We start from the raw sequence: 21,065 nt of genomic DNA on the forward strand, positions 1-21,065 counted from the left end.
GGATGTAGTGTTACGGATGCTGCGTCACTCAGTCCCAATATTCTCAGTCTAACTCTAAGCAATATTCAAATCCCCCTTGATTATCAATGTGCTATCAGTAGATCAATATTTTGACAAGCTCATACTTAAGTTAATAATTAACCAATAATTCTCCCATTGGCAAACTGATCAGAGCATGGTTAGCTTAATTGGCATACTTAGTGAAGGTTGCTGTGTTTATTTGAGCGGTGGGTCGTATCACTACTGTAATTTTAATGTACCTTAGCATTGCATGACATTTGACCTTGAATTTTGATGCTGTACCTTTAGTTTCAAGTGTTGTATCCAAAGGAGCAATATGGAACAGCTGGTCCCCTCTCCATCCAAATAATCCACAAAAGTGTATTTTCATAGTCACAACCAGAGTGCAGAGATAAGTTGACTCTAAATTCAAGAATGCTGCTCTGGTTGTGCAGCGTGACTACCAAAATAACTGTCTGAACATGAACTATACACCTATGAGGAAAATGAGGACTTCAGACATGATGTCATTCATTGCATGGTGGAAACATGCTGCAAGCTGATTATGATGTGTCTGTCAGATCATGTTTTTTCAGCGACTGATCATGTATTATCAGCTGTTTATCGTATTCCTTTCTCAATTCTACCACCGCAGGTGTGCTGTATATTATATGGTCTCATTGCATATTCACTATCATGTTTGTAGTACGATTCATGGTTATGTAGCTTAGGGCATATAACAAAATACGGTGGGTCTTTATGATATGTTTGATGTTTGTATATTTTGGCATACTATTGTTGGCATACTAGCGAAAAAGTCAAGTTTCATTTCTCGACACAACTTCCGAGACGAGTTTAGCACCGATGCTTTCCATATTCTCCTCCCCTTCCAGCTTGCTTCCCCTTAGCTGGATGTGTTATGATGACTTCAGTGCAAATCGTGATTGAAGCATTGTTGACAGTTCAGCTTTAATGATCTGCCATGCTTGTACTTTCCTAACTTGAAAGGGACTTGATAGTCCCCTATGGTCTATAACTTTGCACCGCTGTAATATTGTGGTGAGAGTATTCATCTTAAACTCACTGTTGACCTTTGTAACCATCACCAACACTACAGGTGAGCACAAGGTCCAACTCATGAAGCATGAACTGTGGTAGGAGAGACAGTAGAGTTTAACATTGCTGCAGTGTTAATCACACAGAGATATCACATTTTATGTAATCGCATTATTGTTGTAGTACGGTTTTGGTATCCCTTCAAGGCATGGAAATGGCACAATGGAGTGATGGCACTGTTTTACACTCTGTCGTATTGTTCTAGGTATTTTCATAGCAAATATCCTCCGGCCTGGCTTTGCTTGGAAATGACACAGGAGCCGGGTATTTCTGTCGAGCATTCCCAGTGACGACACTTTCAAAAATATAGGCTAAAATCTTTGATTGAGATCAGCTGAAACTTTATTTTGATTGTTGCAAGTTTCTTTTTCTGAAGGTTGTTGGTTCAGCCGTTATCTCTAGCTGGCTTTACTGCAAAATCAGGCCTGTCTCCTCTAAACCTGGCAGTCGACTCTGAGGTCCTCTCTTCATTGCCAGAGGGAGATTAGTCTCTTAAGTTGCAAGCATTGGCCATGATGCATCTCAGTGCTTGCAGGATCGGCAGTTGTACATGTAGCGCTTTGGTATTTTACTTAATGCACTGCAATATGGTGTATTGGCAAGCTGATTGATTAAATGTTTGCAATGCATTTGCCCAATAGTCACAAGCAAAACATTTGCATTTTTCAGACACCATGATTTTGCAGAGAAATCTTTGATTTTGTGATGTCCTCATTGCTGTTTTGCGAATGAGAGTCTTAAATCGTTTTCTTTCAGATCACGGATGACAGAAAGAATGTTTGTTCGATGGACATCGGTGAGGACATGGATCCCGAGCATACCAAGATCCTCTGCAATCACTTGAAGAGTCTGCTCAGAGAAAGGGATGGATTCGTTGAGGTAAATATAAGAATCACACTTAGGGGTGTTTCGAAAAAGAAGGCTTCAGGTCAGAGAAAGGCTTTTCTAATTGTAGTACTGTGATAATGATTTGATCCCTTTACAGTTTATTTCCATTATTTGCGGGAAATATCCCCGGAAGATTAAAGGTAACAACCAGCTGGAAAAATAGTAACACTTGATAATGATAATCTACCCCCTAATCAACTATTGATATTTGTATAATTGATTGGAAAGCTATATAGCCACATGATTAGTGGCTAGCTGTGATCAATATTGCTTAGCGGTCCAATAGATGAAAGCTGTGGAGATGAAAGTGCTGAATCAATATTGTGTGATTGTAGTGTGTTCCTTTCTCTTTATCACCTGTTGTGGAGGAGGAACATGGATACTTGATAGCTCAAATACATGACTTATAATTAGGTAGTTAACTTCTCATAATTCCCTGTTGATGGTGGAGTGAGGCTACAATAATATGAGTGGCTCTCTCACATGCTGCGATATTTCCTTTAATAGTGAAAACTCCCCTCCTTGAAGCTTCAGACTGATTGATTGTAATCTTTCTAGCCGTCATGCAACCAATCGTTATGATATAGCCACAATAGCCCACTTCATACCTTGCCATTTCAATATTCATTGTTTCGTTTTTCAGTTTGTGGAATCTCAAAATCAGGTTAACCCCTTCTTATGGTCTACCGCTTTAGCATACTTCAACCCTTTCTATATGGCTGCAATTCAAATGCAAACTTGACGATCATAGCAAAATCTGTTGTACTCTATGATCAATGTGCACTCATATGCATCATCTAGGACTGGATCTGTCAAAGAAGAAACCCTAATCTTAGTGCTAGAGACTTGGTTTTCTGTTTCTGTCTACTTGGGCACTATACCCATAAGATGGCACTGGGGATTCTTCACTATAGCCATACACGGCAAATTATGCAGGGCACCTTGGGTTTGTTTACATCTTGAACTCCAATCAAGGCACTAATGTGGACCTTTTGATACCATAGATATGGTCACTCAGGATACCGGAATGATGATGACTGAGAATGAACACAGCAACTTTCTGTCCTCAGCACTCCTTAGCTTCTTGCACAGACAATATTCAGTTGCAGATATCCAATTTTGACAACTCTGTGATATATTCTTGCTCCAAACAGTTGACGAATATAAATTGATCTGTGGCCACAAATCAAGGATGTTGTTGGCCTCATTGTCAACTAATGAGCAGAAAATGCATTGTTTTGCTTGATTGGTGGAATCATAAAAAGTGTATAAATCGAGAGGTTTTGGCTCAGCTGTTCATGAATAGAAAGGCACTATTTTCTCCTTGACATTGACTACATTAACAAAGTGATTGAAAAGTACCTGGCAAGGTAGACTTATATCACGAGGTGAAATTTGCAATCATTCTTGTGGATGTAACTGATGCCACTACAGTGGAAAACCACCGCATGAACGTTACCTGGTTTATGGAAACTGAGTTGACGGTCATATCCGCCTTTAGCCTACTGATGTTCCTTGTTTATAACTCCTATAAGAACACCATTGCCCTTCTGCAAAAACTGAACCTTCCTTTTGCCAAACTATTGGCAATCATCCCAAATTGAGTGGAAACCCCATTGCTTTCAACGTTCCAAAAAAGCAAAGATGTTGCTGGCTCTAGCTACGGACAGCCCTGTTTGGTTTCTCTTTACCAGTCAACACAAATAAAAAGCTTTATAGGAACCTTTCCTTTTGTTTCATATCTGATTCTAGATTGTAAGTAATGGTTTTAGGTTATTCAGTGATTGCTGTTTTGTCTTGTTTGTATCTTCCTGTGGCATGGATTTGGAAAATTAGTACGGTAACCTCATATTAGGATGGGTTTCATAGTATTGACTTACTGTTTTGGTATTGTTCCGTCAAATGATTTCTTGCTGGTTTGGTAGTCAATCTCTCCCAATGGTGTCAGGTAGTTGTGGGAGACTCAACCTGGACAATCAGCACAGTTGGGCTCGGATTGAGGTAGCATGAGGTGACATTAGGAATAGGGATGACATTCCCAGGAAATCCTAGCTTAATCCGAGCTTGAGATTGCCCTCTAGAAATGTTGTGCTGATTCTCCTGGGTGACTTTGGCTCATTTCTATGCATGCAGATGTTTGTGCTGCTTTATTATGTTTCCCATCATCTGGAGTTGGCTGGATTCAAGATATAGATATTTTGACAATTTTGAACTTGAGAACATCGACAGAAATGCTTCCCTGCATGCTTATGTGTTTTTTGCAACATTTCTGCTTTGACTGAGCAAAAGCTTCTGCTTTCTCAAGAAGGACATACATTAGCCTTATGTATCAAAATGCAGCCACAGTGTCTTCATGAATACACATTGAGATGAATATCATTCCATTCTGGACATTTTTATACATAATACATAGCGTTGCCAAATGATATTTTATCCCTGAAAACATTTTTGCACCCATGTGTTAATGCAAAGACAGAGTAATTGATAGTAAAACATTGACCTTAGGCCTGGCATAGAGTGGTTGACCTCTGAATTGTTATCATTTCAAACATACCTGCCATATTTATAAACACTTTGCTCGGCTTAGAAAAGGCTTTATGACTTGATGTTGGTCATATATGTGGAAATCCTCTGTTTGTAAATGCCTAATGCATGAGTTGTCGGTTGAGGCCTTGTCAAAAGCTGTTGGTGTCGAAACAATTAAGGCTAAAAAGAGAAAAAAGGAGAGACGTGTCTCGAGAGAATCCTTGCAGGGACTTATGACAATTGCTCGCAGAGTTCATGTGTAGGGGCGCTGCAGGTTTTCATCCAAAAATGTGCAGACATCCCAGAACTGCCCTCTATGCAGAAAAGCAGGAAAGATCATTAGTGCCGGGCTGCATTATCTCAAGACACACACCTCTTTTAACTTTTTAACTTATATGGCTTCTGGCCAGTTGACGTCCATGTACTCCAAAGAGCAAAATGGTGGACAATGTGTAATGGTCTAGATGCAAAATATTTGTGTTCCGCCCTTCACTGCAACAGTTTGTTTTCGAATGAATGTGTGATTAATTTATGAATTACTAGAAAGTATGTTGTGCGGCATAATCATTAGTGACTGGATTCTAAGCATGTTAAGTGTGGTAACAACCCATAAATGTACTTTAGTACAATATTGATATATTGTCCTTTGATCACAGCTTGCTGTTGCATACATCGTAGCAATAATCGATTCAGGTTAAAAAAGAGAAAATGTTTTGGCTGTGTATCTTCATAAGTGTAGAAGATCAGATTCGGCTCTCTCCCCTGAGGTTTTTATAAGTGTCTTGCAGTTGTAAAATGGATTTTTTTTTCTCACATTTTACAGGAAATCCGCGACCTCACGACGAATCTTGACATCTACCAGTCGCAACTGGAGGCAGCACAGAAGGCAGCCGGGACAATGGCTGGTGGCTCCCCCATGGCTCAAGAGAAACATCACCTCGGCGTTGAGTTGGCCGACGCTAAAGCAAAGACCAGGCGAATCCGACAAGAATTGTAAGTGTATCTTCAGGATTTGGTACCAGTATTTGAAAAGATCCAATGAACTTTTGTGGTTAGAGTAACAGTCAATGCCTTACATCAATAATGAATAAAGACTATAAGAATTAGATATTTATAAATTCTTGCTTACATGCATACTTCAGTAGTGTTTAGCTATAAACAGGCATCTCCAATCGCCTTGGCGAGACAAGGGTAGATCTCGCTATGTTCTACCCACTACCCCATACACGGATAAATCATTCTGCCCACATCTGACCTTTCCTTCCATTAATTACCAATATAGTAACGATATAATGAAGAGCGTCCAAGCAAATCAATTTTCAGCTCAGTTAATTTCCTGCCTCGTATACACCCCATTAGATTGCTTACTGAAGGAAAGAGTCAAACAAGACCAGAAGCTAACACAGTGGTTGTGGTGAATACAGTGCATAATGTCTTATGGTTATGGTTATCAGATTAAGGTCAAAAGCATTTTGCCATTGCCAAGTTACTATGCATGCAAATTTGGTAAAATTTGGCATTTGTAGCATTTGTGCATCAGTCTTCACATCAGCATTTTTGGCTCACCGTAAGGGGAGTCTATACGATAGCGCTGTGTCCGTCGTCGTCGTCGTCGTCGTCGTCGTCGTCGTCGTCGTCGTCGTCGTCGTCGTCGTATCCTAACAGTGGCACGTTTCTTAACTGCTAGGGCTATGAACTTGAAACTTTGTACACAGAATGCCCTAGGTCAGCTGACCTCTGACACTGATTTTCGGTCCGATCTGATTCTCTGTTTGGCCACCAGGGGGCCAAATGTCGATATCTAAAAAGTGTGATATCTCGCTTATTAGTGACTTGTTTTCGATAAAACTTTTGTTGTAGGTACTCATAGCAAATATACATTTTATATTATACGGGTTTTTAATTTGACCTTGTTTTTAAGGTCACAGAGGTCATATGGCGTAAATTGGCCATTAGAGTGTAAACTATGGCACGTTTCTTAACCACTAAAGCTATGAACTTGAAACTTGGTACATATAACCCCCTATATCACATAGCCTCTGGTGCTGAATTTTGGTTTGATCTGATTCTCCACTTTGCCACCAGGGGGCCAAAAGTGGATATCTGAAAAGTGTGATATCTCGCTTATAAGTGACTTGTTTTCGATAAAATTTTTATGGTAGGTACTCTTAGGAAGAATACATCACATATCTTACGGGTTTTCAATTTGACCTACTTTTCAAGGTCACAGAGGTCATATGGCGTAAATTGGCCGTTAGAGTGTAAACTATGGCACGTTTCTTAACCACTAAAGCTATGAACTTGAAACTTGGTACATATAACCCCCTATATCACATAGCCTCTGGTGCTGAATTTCAGTTTGATCTGATTCTCAACTTTGCCACCAGGAGGCCAAAAGTGGATATCTGAAAAGTGTGATATCTCGCTTATAAGTGACTTGTTTTCGATAAAATTTTTATGGTAGGTACTCTTAGGAAGAATACATCACATGTCTTACGGGTTTTCAATTTGACCTACTTTTCAAGGTCACAGAGGTCATATGGCGTAAATTGGCCGTTAGAGTGTAAACTATGGCACGTTTCTTAACCAGTAAAGCTATGAACTTGAAACTTGGTGCATATAACCCCCTACATCAGATAACCTTTGATGCCGAATTTTGGCCTGATCTGATTCTTTATTCGGCCACCAGGGGGCCATAATGGAAAAAGGAAGAAGTGCAATATCTTGCTTATTTGAGTGAATTGTTTTCGATAAAATTTTTATGGCAGGGACTTCTAGCAAGGATACACCACATGTCCTACAATTTTTGGATTTGACCTCCTTTTCTAGGTCACAGAGGTCAAATGGCGTAAATTGGCCATTAGAGTGTAACTATGGCACGTTTCTTAACTGCTGAAGCTATGAACTTGAAAGTTGGTACATGTAACCCCCTACATCAGATAATCTCTGACACCGAATTTTGGCCTGATCTGATTCTTGATTTGGCCACCAGGGAGTCAAAACTGAAAAAGTAGGACATGCAATATCTCGCTTATTAATGACTTTTTTTCGATGAATTTTTTATTGCAGGGACTCTTAGCAATCACACGATATTGATCTTGTTGATGTCATAGACAATTATTGGTTGGATCATAAACTTATATATACTGCCCTGTCTTATTACTTGACATCAATACACATCTAAAAAAAGTCTTCATGCCTGATTGTGTTCACCATATTCACCTCTAAACTAAGCATGATCCTGCCTACTAAAAGATGTATACGGTGAGCACAATGGCCCCTGGCCGTTTCATTACAATTTATAACTGTTGATAAGGTCAAGAGTGATACTCATAATAATTTGTATTTCAGGCAGAAATATGTTTGAATGAATTTTAGAAAATGAGTTTGGCATTTAATCAATAGATCAAACCCATACATGTTTAATATTTCAACTCGCAATTGATATAAAAAAATACTAGCAGCAAATAATACTTGAAATATTTCTGTGTTTTAGGGAGGAGAAGAATGAGCTGATTCAAGAGCTGAAGGAGGAACTAGATGAGAGTAAGACATTGTTGTCCAAGCTCAGGAATGAGGTGAGAACTCGTGACACTATTGCCATCTTATGGACCTGTTGAATATTTGATCAGTGCATTCCATTCTGGTCTTGAGTGTCTGGGTGAATGTTTGGACGTTGTGAGAACATTAAATATGTTAACCCTGTCAATGATATTTTGCTAAAACCTAAAAAATTGTTAAATAATAAGTGAATTAGCTTGATTATTGTGTCAATAAAGAGAATGCACTGAGGTCCCTAGACATAATTGACCCCCCCCCCCCACCCACCCACGGCCGAGTCGTCAAGGTAAAGAATAAGACGGGGTACAAACAGTACTGTTTTTTAGTCACTTGATGTTGAAAGAGACTTATGCCTTTTATTTCTCTAGAATCTAACATTAAGTCAAGATGCCAGGGCAGCCAGGACGTACCGTGATGAACTGGACATCCTCAAAGAGAAGGCCAGCCGAGCAGACAAGCACGAGACTGAAATTCTCAAGTACAAGGAACGCTTAAATGAGCTGGAGTTTTTCAAGGCCAGAGTTGAGGTAAGTCTCAACCTTGTAACTAATGCTGGGGTTGAGATAAGTGTCAACCTAGCTCATGAACTATGGTAAATGACAGCCTTGATTCAGATTTTCAATGATTTTAGGCCGGGTCTATTTGGCAAGCCGCTCGCCGAACAGGCATCTTTTTTTGTCCTGTTCGGCAAGCCGGGCTTGCCAAACAGGGCAAAAATACTACCCTCTTTGGCGAGCCGGAGAGGTTACAACATGTTGGCCAATCAGAGAGCAGTGACGTCATATTCGAATTTATATGCGCATATTAAACAATGGCCGACTTCCCGCTCTCGATTCAATTTCTGTTACTAAACTCGGGTTTTGGTCAATAATCCATGAAGAAGCATGTACATGTACATGACTGTATGGATTTACAAAAAAAGTCATAAACATGATTTAACTGATAAGTATGTTAAATGCATTAGTGTGCATTTAAGGCGTTTCACTGTAACTCCAGTGTTGCTGACCGTGTTGCCACGAATGATAATGAGCTCCTGGATGGTTGAATATGCATGAGTTCGGCTCTCCATCTAGGGCAGAAAAAAGGCGCAGTTTGGTGAGCCGGGCTTGCCAAATAGTCACTTCCATGATTTTAATTTCTGTCCATAGGAGCTCCGAGAAGACAACACGATCTTGATGGAGACAAAACAGATGCTTGAAGATCAGCTGACGAGCAGCCACAAGAGAGTTGAAACTGTGATAGAACTGGAGAATGAGATTATGAGATATAAGCAACAGCTTGAGGAATCGACTGCCGTAAGTTCCTTGAGTAATTTCCTAGATTCTTCTTCTGCATGGATGTTGACCATGACAAACCTTGCTGCCACCTCTTGCTGAGACGTGGAACTGAAACCAGTCTTGGGTTGCTTGTGTTGTTGGAGTTGAGGATGTTTCATCCCCTGTATAATATTATCACCGCAGATTCAAATATCATGGTTAATGTTCTTGCAGGCACGTGATATCGATCGTGAGCGTATCCAAGAGTTGGTAGAGGAGAATGCACGACTTGAGTATGAGATCAAGAGTAGTATGAATGAGAGCTCCAATCTGGAACATGAGTTGACCAAAGCAATGAAGGATGCAGGAGGTGAGAACATGGCGAGACTATAATCAGTTTAAATGTCATGGCTAGGTTGTTCATAGCAGTTTGAGCTCTCACAGTGATATTATTGTCTGAAGACTTCATAAAGAGAATTAACCCAGGATGTGACGGCACATAAAGTTTTGCCAGCAGTATTATAACCAAAACCCTTATTTCATTCTTATGAACAACTCGGCCCTGCTGACTATCAAGATGAAGAATTGTATAAATTTTGCATGAAATTAGAGATAGTCATTGTATATATCTGTAACAGTGTGTACACGTAAATAATCTTAATTCTAACAAGGCTTGAGTGGTAGGCTGTAAAAGCAAAAGAAATCAGCCGAAGTTCATTCGGGGTGCATTTCAATCAATTCAGAGGCTGAAGTTTATTGATAAAGCTGATATTTCATCACTTTTATTGCGACCAAGTGTGGTTCATCCAGAACACTAATCTTTTCAAATAAAAAAAATACTGTAACGTCTGAATTTGTTTACTAAAACCAGAGATTTTTTTCCTTTGTTAATCTGCAGGTTGGGGTGAGTGTTTTAGGCATGCGATGTTCATGTTGTAGTAGGTGTTTTAGTATTGTTAGCTCCCTTGCTGCCGGTAGCCCATCCACTCTCCAAAACCCAGCCTTCTGTTACCCAGCAGCTTCATGTTGGAGATTGGTTTATTTCAGGTCAATGCTTCCACTGCCTTATTCTAAATCCCCTTGAGCCCACGGCATAGTGAGGCTTATTTTTTTGCAGAATTTTCTCTCGGTCTGAAAGAGTTACCTTTACACTTGACAATCAAATTCCATGTTATCTTCGCTAAGCAGCACACCCATTGTTGGAACTGTAGGTAAAGCTTTGGAACATCCTTAGATATTCCCCTTCCTTTCCCTGCCAAAAGGTTTTTCAACTATTCCTATGTGGACCTCACTCACAGTGCTTGGTGGGCTTGCTACGTGTAGTTTATTTGTGACAATTACAGTATGATGTGAGAAAATCATCTTCCTGCATCTTTGGTCTTGAGAAGTTGGTTTTCGGCCTGCTCAATGACTGTATGACAACTTGACCTTGTTCGGAAGTTGTACCGGAACGTTTGCATTCATTCTGTCCAATGATATATTGTAGCCTCTGCTTCTGCACAAAAATATTCCCTCTAGTGCTGTGACCTTCCGATGGGTTCATATGCTTTGCACATGCTGGTATTTCCTGGTCAGGGCTTTGGGGCTCACCATTTGCTTTAGGTTGAAGTCGGAATGCTTTTGCGTTTCTTGGCAGATGTTGCAAAACAAATTGTAGCTCACTGGTAGACTCAGAAAGTCTGCCACCATTGATATTATATATGATAAACAGGGCTGATAATTGACGCTTGAGGTTCAAATACTAGAAAAGGACACTGAAAGTCTTGGACCATTTTCCATGATGTAAAGTCCACTCTTGTTAAAAACGAAATAGGTGATCGTCACACTCAAACAGTTGGTAATTGGTTATCCTAAATCTTTCCAGGAAAAGGAAACTCCTTATCTGACCAATTGAGTGAGACTGCCAATGCCAAGGTTCTGCGATTAGAACTTGAGAACCAGCGACTCCAGAAACTCTTCGATGAAAACAGGGAGGGCTCCATGTTAGAGTCGACCACGCGGCAACTCGAGTTAGAGAAGGAAAACAACCGTTTGGCAAAGAAAGTTGAAAAGTTACAGACGTCGATGTCAAAGGATTCCAGTCGAGTGATCGAGTTGGAGCATGCAACAGAGGAGGTGTTCCGGGAAAAAGATCAGTTGCAGCAGACGATCGAGGTTATTAAGGCAAGTGCTGAGCGGCAGGTTAAGGAATTGGAGACGGAGAATGCACAGTTGATGCAGACGGTGGAGACGTTACGGGAACGCAATGAAAAGACTCAAGATATCCGATTCAAAGACATTGAGAAAGAGAATAAACGTTTACATGAGTCGGTGACAGAACTACGGGGCAACTTGTCCAAAATGGAATTTGACAATCGCCAGTTGAAAAAGTCACACGATCGGTTGCAAAATAACATGAATAAGGTATCAGATCTTGAACGTGATACGGAAAAATTAGAGAGGGAGAATTCTAATTTGCAAAAGATGATCACTACTTTGAAATTAACTTGTGATAAGTATGAAACATTAGAACAGGAGGCGTCCGATCTTGAGGTCGAGAATCGTAAACTTTCGAAAAATGTTGAATCATTCAAGAAAACTGTGGCTAAAGTGGAGCAGTTGGAGCAAGAGAATATTTCGTTGACTGTTGAGAATCAGCGTCTGCATCGGGTGATAGAAAATATCAAGAACTCATCGTCGCGGGTGTTGGATTTAGAGCATGACAACGACCAGTTGAATAAGGAGATTCAGCAGTTGAAGAAAGCTTTAGAGAATCAAAAGATCGATAGTATGAAGTACGACCAGTTGGAGATTGATCTTCTTGACGTTGATAACGATAACCAGAAGTTGTCCAAGAGTCTGGAACTTGCCAATAGGAAAGTTGACGAGTTACAACGTGATAATCAGGAGTTAGAAAACGAGAACCAAAAGTTGGGGAAGACATTAGAAACATTGAAAGTCTCATTGCGGAAGTTAGAAGATATGGAGCGTGAAAATACAGAGCTGGAACAAGAGAATGGTGCGCTGCATAAAGAGCAGGCTTTGTTAGAGAAGGACTTGAAGAAGTTACAGCAGATGACAGAAGTCAAGGATTCATCCATCGATGAGTTGAGTGCAAAGTTGGCGGCCGTTGATCGGGAGAACAAGAACAATCGAAAGTCGATGGATAAGAATCGCGACGTGATGACACGGGTGCGTGAACTAGAGAAGGAGAATAAAGACTTATTCCAACAGAATGTGATGGACAAGAAGACATTGGCAACACTGAGAGAGGTAAGGACACTTCTAGTTTTGAACCAAAGGTTGACTTCTGTTCAAACCCTCTGACTTTAGTTTTGCACACACTTGATTGATGCCCTCAATTTGGATGGGTAGCTTCAATCTTCTTTAATTGTTGAGATAAATGTTGGGCTGTCGCATAGAGTATGCAGAGTTTGTGTTTCAGAATGGACTAATCTTTGTTCCTTTATAGTTGTTTTCAAAAACTATTTAAAAAATTTCAGGATTTTGTCAATGAAAAGATCAGGTCACAGCAGTTGAGTAATGAACTTGATAAACTCTCCCAAGACTTGGAGAAGGTTGGGCTCAACAAGGAGAAGATATTGATGGCAGAATCTACGGAGGGTGAAAGGTGAGCAATCACAAGAGGAGAGGATGTCCAACAATTCTAATGTTAACAGAAAGGTTGTTAAGAATGTTTTGTAAAGCTTGAAGCTTTTGAAGAATTGTGAGTCCTCCTTATTCATGACTCTGACTCTCCTGTCTTATTTTCACCTGTTCATCTCTTCCAGTCGGTTCAAAGCCCTTGAAACTATGATGGTTGGAGCCCACCAGAAGAGTCTTGAGATCAAAAGTGAGAAAATCCAGTCGCTTGAAAGCCGCCTTGAGGAGTCCATGGCGAGGAACCAGAAACTCTCATCAGAGTTAAAACTCGCCAAGAGGAAGTATGATAGTCTCCAGCAAGCGGTTGAAGAGGATGGGCTAATCTCTCCTGATGGATCGGCCCCGAACACCACCATCCTCATGTCACCTCATGGAGATGGTAAACCTAAGTAAGTTCTTTGACAAGCTTTTTGTTTGACACGAACAGATCAAATGGTGCCAGTTGAACTTCAACTGCTAAAAGGGTTTCTGACACTCCGTCATGTACCATGAAATGATAATTTTAAGATAGACTGGTCATTTTCAAATGTGTACTGAACTATACTTGTCTTCATTTGTCTTTCTTGGTTTTTTCCAGCCGAGTGGTTACCCAGGTGAACCTAAAGACTGCCCATAACAACCCTGCCCGTGACATTCTCCACATACAGGAGCACCTTGTGGAAGTGGAGCGAACAGTAAGTCTATTTCTGACGTTCATCACAGCTGCAGTAGATTTGGTAATATACCACTTCTTGGCAAGAAGCAAATCCCAAATTGAACAGTTGCCTCTGGCTGTCAAGTGTTTCTGCCCTTAGATCAAGATTCACTAAGTCAAACGTCATGATTGTGTTGAGGGCTTGCATGAGAATCATTAATTTGGGATTTCTTCATTGAAAGGCAGTGGATGTCAGCTATGCCTAGCAGGGTTGGGTTTAAACTTGGCAGGTTTCTAGCATTTGGCATGTATGAACTATGTGTCGTACTTGTATTGTACTTGCATGAGCTGTTGAATCTATCCAAATGTGGTTAGTTTAGGACTGTTTGGTCCATGATCTAAAACCTAATCAGTCTTTAGATGTCTTCTTCATTGATTTGCATGCAGTGTACATGTAGTTCTGTCACTATGCTATCACTGATGCCCAATGACATTGCAGGCAGCCTTTTGCCAGGACCAAGTTATGCTCACACTATCCTATTCTCAGTACATCTTCCTGTTTTGTATGTTCTAACTGATTCCTTTACAGAACTCTTCTCTGCACAAAGAGATAGAAATGATAAATGGAAAACGTATAGAACTAAACAGACAGGTTTGATTCGTCGTTGTTTGGTTGATGTCATAGTTAATTTACTGTTATTCTGTGGATGGAATTTCATTTTGTACAAGTGGCCGATTTGTATCAGTGTTTGTTGGAAGTGAATCAGAATGATTTCATTTGGGTTATCAAGGCTTCATTTTAAAACAGCACCATTTCTCTTTGCTGTTATACAGCAGTCACATTTCTCTCTTCATCACACTTGCTATGAGCATTGTGATTGGGATGTTTTTCAATTCTTTTCTCTTAATTTCAATACACATTTTCTGTCCAGTACTATTCTTGTCAGTGAATTTGAAGAATCTTTAGGATGGGGTAGATTTTGGGTGCGTGGGAAGGCACTGTTGAGGCAAATGCTTTCTTGGGGACAACCAAGGCAGACGTGGCCATGTTTTTTAAGCTCACCTTGTTATCAAGATGCCTCAAGAAAATGCATTGGCTGTTTAGAGGTTGTATTGTTTACTCTGCTGGTGGTTAGCTGGTGCAGATAATGTCCAAGAGATCTGTTCTCTCTAACCTGTCCCTCTTCTTCTTTCAGAATGCCTCCCTGTTAGCAGAAAACAAGATCATGAAAACACAGTCGAAGGCAATGGACGAAAGGATCCATAAATTTGAGTCCCAGAATAACAACCTCCACTCCCAAGTCTCAACTCTCCAGATGCAGTGTAACGTTCTGCAGCAGGAGAATGCCAAACTTCAGGTTGAGACCTCAACCCTTCAGTCCCAGATTAATGCCCTCCAATCACAGAACAGCTCGCTGAAGAATCAGTTTGGTCATTTAGAGTCTGATCATGAGCATCTCATGTCCAGCCACGAAGAGTTACAGGGTGCTCATGAGTCGCTGGTCTCTGATCACGAAGCCCTGCAGTCCCTCCATGAACAACTCACATCAGAGTACGAGTCCTTGATCTCCGAACATGGCTCGTTAAAATCCGTCCACAAACAGCTCAAGGCTGACTACAAGAACTTGAAACGAACGAACATGGAGATATTGCGTGAAAAAGAGAACATTGGCGTGTTACGCGAGGCTGTGGAACACGATCGGCATATGATCCGAAATGAGGCTAAGTCGCTTGGCTCACTGCAGTCAGATTACATCAACGTGAAAGACGAGTGTTTGCGACTACGTGACTTGAATGATAAATTGAACAGCGAGCTCAAGGACTTGTTGTTGGAACATAAGACCGTCAAGTCTGAGTATAATAATCTTCAGTTGATGTATACAGAGTTGCAGGGTGATATGGCCGAGTGTAAGGATCAGTTGAACACTATGGACGTGGAGGTCTCCAAGATGGCTAACAAGGTCGAGGTGGGTATGATTGAGGAATCATAATCAGTTGCTATTCCTAGTCAAGTATCAGATGATCAAACAGAAAAATGGGTAAAAGAGTTCAAAGTTTCTCCTATCACGGCACTTGGCATCGCCAGCTATAGCGTCACCTGCTGTTGGCTGTCGAATGTGCTCTTGAATGAGCTCTTCCCATTTCATATGGTGCTTCTGCAGTGTGTCTCAACTAACATGACTAATAAGCATTACGAGTGCAACTGAATAATTTGCTCTCTCTCAAAAATCAATTCGAAAAAGAGAAACATGAATCGTTGTGTTTTTGATGCCACTTGCTTCATTGTTTTGTCTTATGACATGTTTTAACCTGAATGCGATCTGTTACAGGCCCTGCAACAGATGAATAACCAGCTGGAGGAGGAGAACAGGGCCCTGATGTTACAGCTTCAGGCCCTGCTCACACAGAACCAAGAACTCCTAACGCAAACTCTTGAGAGCAAGGAACAAGCCCATGATGATGAAAGATCATATCTGTAAGTTAATCTTATCCTTTGAGTCAGATTGAACAAGCCATCCACGAGTCTGCACTATGTCTTCAGTTCAGTCACTCAAAGGTGTCACTGAATGAATTTAATTCAGTTGATGCCATACTAGAAGTCATACATCTTCTTTAACCTCTCTTGTGCACTAGAATGTTTTGATAAGTGTAGTTCTCAATCTAACTACAAGTGCATTTGTTTTAATTTTCAGGGAAAAACTTGCAGACCTTCGAAGACAGAAAGAGAAACTGGAAGAAAAGATTATGGAACAGTACAAACGTTATAAGCCTTCTCCGAAAAAGTAAGAACTTTTTCTATTCTAGGTTTTGGGTCCGGTTATTGTTTGTTCCAAAAGGTTCAGGAAAACCTGGATACCATAAACTTAAAAGTCCCTCATTCCATCATTGTTGCTGACTGGTGTGTAGAGGATCTTCCATGGCTGTATTGTAGAGATATTTGTAGAGATCAAAGACAAAACACTTTCTCGAACTTACTATCCTTGTTTTTGCAGGAGCCGTAGTTTTGGTGCCAATCTTGTGAGAAAAGCAAGGGGATTTATCAATAGGGTAGGTGGCGAAATGAAATATTGATTCCTAGATTGAAAGATGAAAACGAAAACAATGTTGCTCCATAGAAATGTTTTTGGCTTTAAAGATCTGAGAAAGTGATAAATCTTGATAAAGGTATGATAGCTTCTCTCAAAATTTACGGTCAATAAAAGATTAGGAGTTGCATGTTGAATACCTTGATATTCATCTTTGCAGAATCAGAGGAAAAGTCAAGGTGGTACTCCAGAACATTCCACCGGGAGTCCCGATAACTCATCACTTGGTTCATACGGAGATTCTACTGACGGGAGGAGAAATGGTGAGCACTGATACATAGGACCAAGAAATTGGTTTGATTTGATTCTGGGTTAAACTGATAGAGTTTAACTTCCAATGGGTAATGCACCGTGTGAGAAAATGGTGATCATTTGTTCGGCACTATCATGCATTTGAGACTTACTCTGGAGGCTGCGTTTGTTTGGCTGCACGTTCCTCTCAGCATTAGATGTGAATAGAAATAGAAATCTGGGATATGGTTGATTGAAAACTTTTTCAAAACTGTTGTGTGTTGCTGTACATTGCCATGTAAAGTCACTCAAGTTTATACATGATACGCTGTTCATGAGACAGTGAAGCTTAACTCTATCAACATTTCCCATTGGGTCTGTGGTCATCAAAATAACCCCTAATTTATTGCTTGAAGAAGTTTGTAGGCCTCGTGACACCTTTTAACTATGGTAAATTTCTTAACTTAGTTACATTACTGGTCTCCTACAATAACCACTTTGGCAATATTTCTTGAAGAAAAAAACTAGACTTTGCCAATGTTTTTGCGTCTGATCATTCACATGTACATTTCTACACAACTCCTTTATAACCATACACTTCCTGTTACACCAGGTCACCTAAGCAAAAAACACCGTAGTAAAAGTATGGGACAGCTATTCAGTGGTGCTCCATTGTCTGCTGAAAAACGTACACCACCCCCACGAAAAATGAGCCAACCGGCCGGTAGAGTATTTTGATATATTTTGGCATGGCATGGCACCAAAATAATATAGTCTTGCTTCAACCTTGCTTCTTTGCACTTATGTGTAAACTGCATCTCAAGTAACAGATAATCCTCCAGTTTCCAAGAAATTCTGGTGAGCTGTCAAAAAGTGATGTGATATTCGGGATCTATCATACAAAAATGATAACTGTACTTGAGGTGGGGTATAGCTCTTTGTATATTTGTAAATTTCCTCTGTATCATGTCTGTGCTTAGCTGATGCCTGCTGCAGATGATGTCACATTTGAAAAGTGATTTTGGTGCATTAACCGTTAAATTTCGTCAGCAAACATGGAATCTAGTTTACGCCAAATTAAAAATGTGCAAAAATGTCATCTCCATTAAAATGTCTCTTCTGCAGCAGGTTTTAAATGTTGTATCGGTGTGTGTCTCTGTCCACAGGTATGTCCAATTGTTGCATACAATTTGAAAGTCATGGCCATAGGCCTGCCATTGACATTGGTTAGTGAATTTCATCATGTTGATGTTAGTATTGCGTTGTTGTCATTAATTGAAGACAAAACACAGCAAAACACCTTTCAAGTACTTTGATTCTCTCAGTGTTGTCTCTTAAGTTATATTATCCAAAAGCACTAAAATTGTGCTCAGCTTTTTGCATCTAATGGCTTATTTTTGTTCCATTTCATACTTGTTGATGTTTTTTCCTTCTGCCAATGCTTTTAAAATTAAGCTGACGTATTTCTTAACAGCCTATGTGTTAGACATCTGTGGCAGTGGAAGTGTCAAATTACTTCATTCAATGCATGTCTCCTTCAGTAAGCTTTCTAACAGATACAGATCGGTGAAGGGAATACTTATCTTTCTGTTTTCTACTTTTGCTCATGAATATTGATGCCATTCGTAGGCCTAGATAAGGTCCCGACTGTTGGCAATAATTTGGACATATTTACACAGATGGCACTGGCAGTGTCATTTGTTGGTGCATGCAGTTGCATTTGAAGGTTTATCCACTACCTTGTCATAAAGTGGAGGAATTTATGGTCTTATTTTGAAAAATTGACCAGATATTTGTTTTCTGAAATAAAGTAACGATAATGAGAAAAGATGTACAAAAGAAAAAGAACTGAAATAGACTTCTCTTGGGGACTTGATTCTGTATTTGCAAGGGCAAGTAGCTTCTCTGTGATTCATCAATATATCAAGATGGAAATATCATACAGTACCGATAATGTCATGGATTGCATAGAAGTTGTTATTTTGATCACCATTTTCAAAATTTATCTTGCGCTTTCAGTCGTCCACAGCCAGCTTCAGGGTAGCAAAAGCACAAACAACTTGAGCCAGACGGAACCCAAACTTTCGAAGAATCGTGGTCTTGCCTCATCAACGACGGGCATCCATCTTTTGTCCAGAGATGAGCCTGATGAAGGAGGATTCACGCTAAGAGGTGGGTGGAGAAATTTGCTTTTCAGGCATTTTCCGATTGTTCTGTTCATTGGAGAACTCGCATTTGCAATTTGCTGAGATGTAGCTTTAGCAATGTTGCTGCATGGTGCAGGGAGGTACATGTGCATCCGCTGTGCATTAGAAGTCTAATCAAACCCTGGTGGGAATAATCTAGCAATTCAGAAAAGCTAAAAGCTAAGTAGGATCAAGAGGAACAGAGTTAACTGAGACTTTTCTGCACATTGATGCTCCTCATGTTGCTCACAAACTCTGATGTGAGACTGACTAACTTTGTGATATTTCACCCCCAGTGTTATTTTAACTTTTCCATAAAGTGTTAAGTTTTTCAAATTCTGCATCGCTGTGGGAGCCAATTATGACAGTATCAGAAAATTCTTCGTGATACTATTTTAGGTGTAACATCCAGCGAAGATATCACAAACATTGATACGTCATCTAGCCGTGCCTCGGTGGCGCTCTCTACCAGTAGCACCTCTACTCAATTAAAGGGAAAACAAGGTAGAAATGTGCTTCGTGGCTCACTTTATAATGCCTTGACTAGATGGTCATTTGCCACTTCAGGATTTGCTAATCGGCCTTGGGCAAAACAGCTGAATGCAGCCTCGTTGAAACTGCATTGGAAAAGAAATTGGGACAAACTTTAGTCTAATCAATCTTCTTGAGACTTTTGAAAGATTTTCATGTTCAACATTGACAGAGAGTTTTTCGACCACGTGATTTCTTGGGTTTTGAAAGTGTTCTTGATCCTGAAGAGGCAAATTCATTTTTGGGTAGCATAAGCACAACCTGCAATTTCACCAACACTAGTTTTCAAGTCCGCTTCTAATATTCTCAAATTCTGTGTTGTTGTGTAAATATAGCACCTGTTGTTTACTGTGAAATAGTGTGTTTTTATGTGATTGTGAGTTTTGTGCTGAAATATGTTGTAAACCTATATTGTTTTGACTAGATGTCTGTACCCATAGTCCATTTTCATAAAAAAGAGCACTTACATTTTTGGGGAATTCAGACAGAGAATGCAACATATGAAGAAAATGTTATATTTCATCTCAAGTATCTAAAAATACTTACAGTTCTTTTCAAGAATTGAAAAGATATGACCGAGACTGAGCCATTAAATTGGAAACACTGACCACTTTCCCCAGCCACTTTTTTGCATGTGGGGGAGTCATTTTTTCATGAAATGAAGTAGAGAATGTTTTCTGTGTTCCAGCCTTTATGTTACTGTTAAAAGATCACAATGATGGCAAAGTTGATGTACTTTCTAGAGACTTTTATGTTCCGAGAAGGAGCTCTTCGCTGAGGCCTTTAAAACCAGGTATTTTTATTGCCTATGCAAAAATCTGCTGGTGCTCTAAAACACGAATTACTCCGGATATCGAATTGTATGCTTAAATGTCTGCTTGTCATGGAAAGGGACTCATAAAATAATCTGTGCTGTTGTTTTGCTAAATGTCAAAACATCTGCAAAGAATTTTTTTTCACCTGGTGAACCTCTTTATTCTTTATATCTATCAGGATATATCTGACAACATTTACTCTTTCTTTACAAAAACTATTATCTAGATACAATGTGTACTACCTTCTTGCACTATTTCATGGTCTACAGCTTATTCCTTTTTTGATGTATAGCAATTTCTCACAAATTTACGCTTCTGTGTGTTATCACCTGCTTCGAGTGCTACATGTAAATACCCCAAATACCACCTAAATTTTAGAATGCTTTTCACAAAAGTAGTGAAAGGGGAAGACGTTTCTTCAGTGGTTATATCTCAAGACTTCTGTTGTCTCTGTCACGGGACTGGCTTTTGACCGTCTCGTATTTCATCAGTGTCATATTTTTGTACTTTTTGAAGTGCAAAAAGTTGTGTCAATTTTTTTCGACTGATGTATTAAGAGGATAACCAATCTCGTAAACACAAGTGGGTGGGAA

General features: G+C 39.9%; 1 protein-coding gene across 4 annotated transcripts in view; it reads left to right on the top strand.

Annotated features, from left to right (window-relative positions):
• LOC135485563 (girdin-like) overlaps positions 1–21,065 on the top strand; it is a 40,964-nt gene that overhangs the window by 10,811 nt on the left and 9,088 nt on the right. The window contains exons 6-24 of one of the 4 annotated variants that reach the window (XM_064767702.1): positions 1,873–1,995; positions 2,648–2,668; positions 5,354–5,523; positions 8,027–8,108; positions 8,460–8,618; positions 9,240–9,386; positions 9,582–9,717; positions 11,212–12,599; positions 12,830–12,957; positions 13,118–13,378; positions 13,567–13,663; positions 14,820–15,590; positions 15,954–16,099; positions 16,317–16,406; positions 16,617–16,671; positions 16,870–16,972; positions 17,554–17,664; positions 18,960–19,112; positions 19,526–19,630. In XM_064767702.1, coding sequence (XP_064623772.1) covers positions 1,873–1,995; positions 2,648–2,668; positions 5,354–5,523; positions 8,027–8,108; positions 8,460–8,618; positions 9,240–9,386; positions 9,582–9,717; positions 11,212–12,599; positions 12,830–12,957; positions 13,118–13,378; positions 13,567–13,663; positions 14,820–15,590; positions 15,954–16,099; positions 16,317–16,406; positions 16,617–16,671; positions 16,870–16,972; positions 17,554–17,664; positions 18,960–19,112; positions 19,526–19,630 — 4,246 coding nt within the window. The remainder of the gene's footprint in view (positions 1–1,872; positions 1,996–2,647; positions 2,669–5,353; positions 5,524–8,026; positions 8,109–8,459; positions 8,619–9,239; positions 9,387–9,581; positions 9,718–11,211; positions 12,600–12,829; positions 12,958–13,117; positions 13,379–13,566; positions 13,664–14,819; positions 15,591–15,953; positions 16,100–16,316; positions 16,407–16,616; positions 16,672–16,869; positions 16,973–17,553; positions 17,665–18,959; positions 19,113–19,525; positions 19,631–21,065) is intronic. The other 3 variants (XM_064767704.1, XM_064767705.1, XM_064767703.1) reach the window with 3 other exon arrangements.

The sequence above is a fragment of the Lineus longissimus genome, chromosome 3 (assembly GCF_910592395.1).
Source record: "Lineus longissimus chromosome 3, tnLinLong1.2, whole genome shotgun sequence".
Lineage (NCBI taxonomy): Eukaryota > Metazoa > Nemertea > Pilidiophora > Heteronemertea > Lineidae > Lineus > Lineus longissimus.